The sequence below is a fragment of the Aptenodytes patagonicus genome, chromosome 2 (genome assembly GCF_965638725.1).
Source record: "Aptenodytes patagonicus chromosome 2, bAptPat1.pri.cur, whole genome shotgun sequence".
NCBI lineage: Eukaryota > Metazoa > Chordata > Aves > Sphenisciformes > Spheniscidae > Aptenodytes > Aptenodytes patagonicus.
The window spans coordinates 94,361,702-94,367,701 of NC_134950.1; the positions used below are offsets into that span (position 1 = coordinate 94,361,702).

Sequence of the window (6,000 nt, forward strand, 5' to 3'; positions counted from 1 at the left end):
GCTGCTTACCTGCTCTGCTGCTTCCTATCACCAATTTTCTTCTGGGGAAACCCTACCCTAATAAAAACCTTACAACTCATGTCGTCCTTTGTAGCTCCTCCCCCGGTATTTTTTGTTCATACTTCTTGTGCTTTACAAAAATAGCTTCACTAAATAAGCTGATGTTGTGGTGTTCTGCCATTACCTTAACTAGAGGTAAGATGTGATTGACCTTCAATTAATGCTCCAATAATGTCATCTTTCTTTCTTTTTTTGTTTTTCTTTTCCCCTAGAAAAAGGCTAAAGGTGTGTCCCAAGCACCCCCGGCTCAATAACTTCTCTGAAAGAGCTGCCAAACGGAAGGTTTGTTTCGGGTCCCAAGTATTTCTTCAGATGTAAATAGTGTAGCCCCTGCAGAAGGGAACAGTGGGTGGCTGAAAACCTTGCACAGTCCAAAGCGCACGGTCCAAACTGTATTCGCCACCACCATCCCTGCTGTTGTTTGGAAAGCATTCAAAATGTAAACTGTCCCTATCGCTTATACGAAGTCACAGCAATGTGGAAAAAAAAATCGTACATATGAAGCTGTATGTGCTGCAAACCCTGGCCATTTTAGAGGGAATAGTTATGCTCCCACTGGCTCTCATGGGGCAGTATTTCACCCAATAATTTTTCAGTGTTGAAAGCTTTCAGGTTTTCATGCTGTGGTTAGGAGTATGGTTTAAAAACCGTAGAAATATGAAAAGTAATTACTTTTTAGCAAAGGCACGGGCCAGACCCTCAGGGCAGCTCCACTAACTGTAGTGAAACGAAAGTGAGGTGTCCCCTAAAAGAAGCTGCTCCACACTTTTGAGGACCCAGTTCTGACAGGGCACTTCTCTGCCCTTTTAGCCTGTAGCAACCCAAACAACTTTGACAGAGCATCTCTCTCTCTCCTTTTTTTCTTGCTCCCTCTCTTTGCCCTTTCATTAACAAACACTTCATTAGTGGTTCTCAGGCTGGCTTGGTTGCCTTCCCCAGGGATCAGGGAGACTCAAGTCTGCTCTCATGTTCTGTCTCTGGTCTTTGACCAAAGCATACTCACTCAGCCACTTTGAAATCAGGCTGCCTCAGGCGGTACAGTATCTCCATAAACCAGTACACCAATTCCCACAGCCCCTTTTACCAACTACCACAGAAGTTGGTGCCTCTGTTGAAGGACCATGGGAACCACTCAAAGGTTTTGGGGGCATCTCTGGGCAAAACTCAGTGGAGGGTCAAGATGTGAATGAGGCTGAGAACACACACACTGTAAAACCACTTCCTTTTAGTCGTGCGTCATGAGTAACAACCAGGATGCCAAAATAAAAGTAGTCCACTTTTCACCACAAGCAAGTTTTTAATGCTGCCATCACGCATCATCTGCTTGATAGGGCAAGTGATGTACTGGGTTTTGTTTGCACCAGGTTTTGTCCAGAAACATGTAAAAAAGAGAGTATTGTGAGAGGTTGAAATTTTTGTTCTGTTTTGACTAAGTAAAACTAGAATAGATTTTATACAATGCGGTGTAGTAACACAGAAGTTAATGATCTTTAAATGAGCTATCTTGGGGACTTGAAGCTGCCTTTCCATGGTACACTGCAGGTCAGTGAGGGCTAAGGTACCATTATTATATCTTACTTGCTCTCTGAAGCCACATAACTTCCTGATATGGTAATGTCTGAGCATCAACTTCTGTAGTGGGAATCCAGTGGGAATAAATACCTCTTTGTGATCCTCAGCATTCATCCCCACTTCACTGGTGCTGGGACAGGTTTCGTGAAGCTTTGGTCCACTCACCTGCCTGCTTCTACGTAGTAGTTTTCTAAACAGGTTTTCCTGACCTGTTACAGGACTAGTGTTTTTATCTGTATTTCCCATTTCAAGCCACTACCTGCACAGCAACCAAATGGTGAAAACTCTCCCTCTCTAATGCAGGAAGCACTGTATTACCCAATTTTCTATTACAACCAAAATCAACTTTGAGATAAATTGACTGTCCAACAGCAGTCAAAATTATTTTTAAATAAACTTTTTATAGCTTTGTAACATAGTAACCTACCCATGATCTAACCTGCAGGAAAACCTGGTTTTGGCTTTTGCAGTGTTATTTCCTCTGTGTGTGTTTTTCTTTTTGGAGTTTATTTGAGTTTACTTAATGAGTGGATCTAAAGTCATAGCAGTGCTTTGTTTTTAAAGAATCCCTTTAGCTATTTTTATCAGGCAAGGAGTATGGTTACCACATTTAACCCAAAATAATACACTCAAGTGCCAGTTGATTTAGGCCTGGCATTATAAATGCTTGCAGTGGTAACACAAATAAATGGAGAGGTTTGCAGCATGCCTTTTCATGCTGCGATCTGTATGACAAGAGAGGCAAAAAAGCAGAGTAGCTGCATTTCAGGAGAGACCTCCAGGACCATTTCTCCACTTAACAAAGAGGCCTTGTCTTTTTAATATTGTATAAAACATCTCACAAATAAGGTGGCTGCAAGAACCCTTCGTAAGCAAGAAGTTTCAGCGCTGCTTTCTTTTCCTTGTGCACAAAGAAACCACCATGTGGTTGTCCTAGAACACTTAACCAAATAAAAAAGTATACTGCTGAATTAACTGGATTCTTGTTTTGTTTATTTTGCAGAAAAGCTGCTGTGTGGTTACTGCTGCTAAGAGATTTGAAAATATCAGCAGTCTTGGTGCTTTACCCCCTTGCCATGACCGAGACTTCTAAATGGACCAACAGCACTTTAGCTGCAGGACAAGTCCCAGCATTGCTGAGCTGCTGCTTCTCTATTCAGCTGTTGAAAGAAGGAAAGTATTTCTCCAGGTTGCAGGAAGGTGTTTCTTCTGGAGCACCATGTTCTCCATGTCTGGGAGTGCTACATTAGCTTGGATTCATAACAAACCTTTCTCTATCTTGTCTTACATCCTCATTTACTTATCAAAGACTCCTTAAGGTTCAAATTATCAGGTTAAATTGACTGTTTCTCATCTCAGCCCAGAAGGCAGTCTGTCACTGTGTTACATCTGTAGCCAAGGTTGATTTGACACTGGAGTAAAATAATTTAAAAAACAAAAATTGCAGCCAATTTAAAGCTGCCTTATGTAGAAGATTTGAGGTTTGTTTTTCCTGTCACACTAAAATGAGCTAAGAATTAGCTTGACCAAAGTTAAAGCCATGTTAATGTAACACCAGTGGCAGTGAGAAATGAGGCTTTCCTTGCACGTAGGTGAATTTGCTGCAAACGTGATATGATACATTTTAGGACTTTTTAGCCTGATGAATTACTGTTCGCTTTAAATACACTTGGATTAATTAAACAAGAAAGAAAACAAGGCACTATTCACTTGTACCCATGCAGACTCTGTTCTCTAGTGTGCAAGTATAATTCAGAGTTGTTTTAACAGAGGGTGATTTTACACCAACTAATTTGTTTAATGCTAATAGGACTGATTAAGACCATTGGCAAAGAAGAGAATCAGACCTCTGTTCATTATAACCTCTGGGTACAGGCCCAAATGAAAATCCTCTGTTTTTCTAAAGTTTTCTTTTCTTAATCTTGCTCCCAAGCCTTTCTGATTCTTAACTAGATAAAAAACTGGGAGTCAGAACAGCTGAATTCTTTACCTGAGGTTGTTTGAGTATGGCTCATCATTAAGTGAATGAGTCTTAGTTGCCTAGGCTGTGAGGTTAAAATAATGAGATTTATTCCCTGCTGTATATGGCTTTCTGACTGCTTGGTTTCCGAACTACATAAATGCAAAGTATAGTGAGTATTTTATTCAATAATGCTGACATATTGTGGTGCCTTTTGATTTTCTTTGATTAATCCGGTTCTGATCAAACTACATATTAACATAGCTATCTCTATATATTTATCTATACATTTGATATCTATTTATATTTAAATTATGGGTTTTTTTAAAGGGGATCAACATAAAGACAAAACAGTATTATTCATCACCACCCAATGAATTGTTTTTCATACCTTTCTCCTTTCTGGATAGCATTCATATTGGAATAAAAGGGGCCCATTAATGGGACATCATGTCCACGACGTTCTCTACAGCCAGTTTGATCTAATGTTTTAAAGCCATTGTAGTAGATCTCTTAAGACTGCTCCTGTAAATGAATAGGGCTTCTTACAGCTGTGAAATCTGAGAAATACTGATGTGTTGTACTAGTTGTTGCAAATACATGAGACCCATTACTGCTATCACACAATGACTCACCATGTAACTATGATACCATGTAGAGCACTGCCACCTTCAAATCCTTATCTGTAGTCTTAACTAAACTAAACTTTGACTAGCAGAAATGGAAGTTTCTTTGGGAAAAGACTAAGCAATCTCAAAGCAAGAAAACGAGCATGTGACTTTTAGATAGAAACTGGGCTGCTTATTTTTAGTCACCATTTAGGTTTGCCTGTGCAAAAAAAAGCTACCTTTCTGTTAGGGCTGGAGTTCCCACTCCTGTTCTGACTGCCTTCAAGATATTGTAGATTTTTGTACAGTAAACAACTCAATGATCAGAATAAAATGCAGCAGACCACTTTGGAATGACAAGATCTCATTATGCACTTTAGTGCCAGTATTGTAGGATTGGGTTGGGGTTTTGTTTTTCCTGTGGTAGATTTTACATGGGAATGAATAAATTGCATGTCATTTTGAATCTTATTAACTATACTAAAATAACAGTGTGACTACAGTCTTATCTGCTTTGTTGCTCAGTTGAATTAAGAGGATTTATCATCTGTGGATGTAGACATCTGAGTAGTAATTAAGAGCTTAGTGCCATAAAGGTCAGCCCTGTGTTAGAGTGTGTTGCGCTGAGTCAACCGCAAGTCTGCCAGGAGCCGTAGGAGAACGTGGCCTCTGTTATGCACATCCACAGAGTTCATCCGTACAGCGCTCTGTCAGAAATACGCACACGTGAATTACTAGGGAGGGTGGAAGAGCTTGACATATCTCACATGCTTTGGGAGGCTAGGCCCTTTCAGAAGGCATGAGTTGAGGAGGGGGCACCTCACTAGCCCCTTGCTTGTGCAACAAGGCAGTGTGCTAATATACTCAAGGGATTTAACTCATTCTTACTAACATGGATAATGATGGTCACACTCTTGAGTCTTATCTGTAAACTGCTGCTCTGTTTCATCCTTGGAACAGCTCCTGTAGTGAGGGATGAGGTTGAGGTAGGGACAGTTGGAGGAGGTTGGACTGAGCGAGTCTCTACCGTGACTGAGGGTGCCATTTGGTGCCCGGGGTTAAGCACAAGCGTGGGCCTGCAGTGTCCTGCGGAGGAGGAGAAAATCCCAAGTGTACTTCTTGTTATTGCCCCATAGACTCTAGCTCTGCAGCACCGAGTCAAAAGGGAGGCACATTACCAAGATCATTATCGTTATCAAGGGTAAAAAAATTATACTGCTGTGTAATTATCACACGTAGAGCGTTGTGCCTGAGAAAAATGTCTCCAGAGATGTATGTTTGTATCTTTTCTGGCTGTTGTAATTTTAGTTAAATAATAACTTGAGACAGCTTCTTTTTAGTGGCTTTCTAATCCTGTCTCATTGCACTTTGAGCAGCATGCTGTTCTGTGTGTGTGTGTGCATGCAAGTTTGATTCTGTTTTCCTTAAATACATTCTGTAATGACTAATAGCTAGAGACTGCTATATTAAATTATTGTTTTGACACAGCATTATTTATTTTCTACTAGGTAATAAGTCGACTAAGTTCTAATAAGTCAACTGCATCTATGTGAGTTTGCTTATTATAATTTTTGTTGCGTATTGGTTTAAGCAATTGCATTTGGAAACTGTGAATTACTGTGCTTGAGAGCAGGTTCGGGTGTGAAAGGCACTGTACTAGCTGTTGTTACTCCATTTAGCTGTATACCCACAGGCAGTCAGAGATGGCTGCAGGTACTGCAAGAGTGATATAGAAACATCAGTTGTGGTGGAAGGGATGAAGTGTCAAGATGTAGTATTTGGTCTGTGTACACCATTGTA

The 6,000-nt window shown here is 40.4% G+C and overlaps 1 protein-coding gene across 4 annotated transcripts in view; it reads left to right on the forward strand.

Annotated features, from left to right (window-relative positions):
* Window positions 1–5,615, forward strand: part of MYLK4 (myosin light chain kinase family member 4) — an 82,874-nt gene extending 77,259 nt beyond the window's left edge. For all 4 annotated transcript variants that reach the window (XM_076330445.1, XM_076330447.1, XM_076330449.1 and 1 more), the window contains 2 exons: window positions 273–342; window positions 2,636–5,615. In XM_076330445.1, coding sequence (XP_076186560.1) covers window positions 273–314 — 42 coding nt within the window. In that variant the 3' untranslated portion in view covers window positions 315–342; window positions 2,636–5,615. The remainder of the gene's footprint in view (window positions 1–272; window positions 343–2,635) is intronic.
* Window positions 5,616–6,000: the final 385 nt, after the last annotated feature.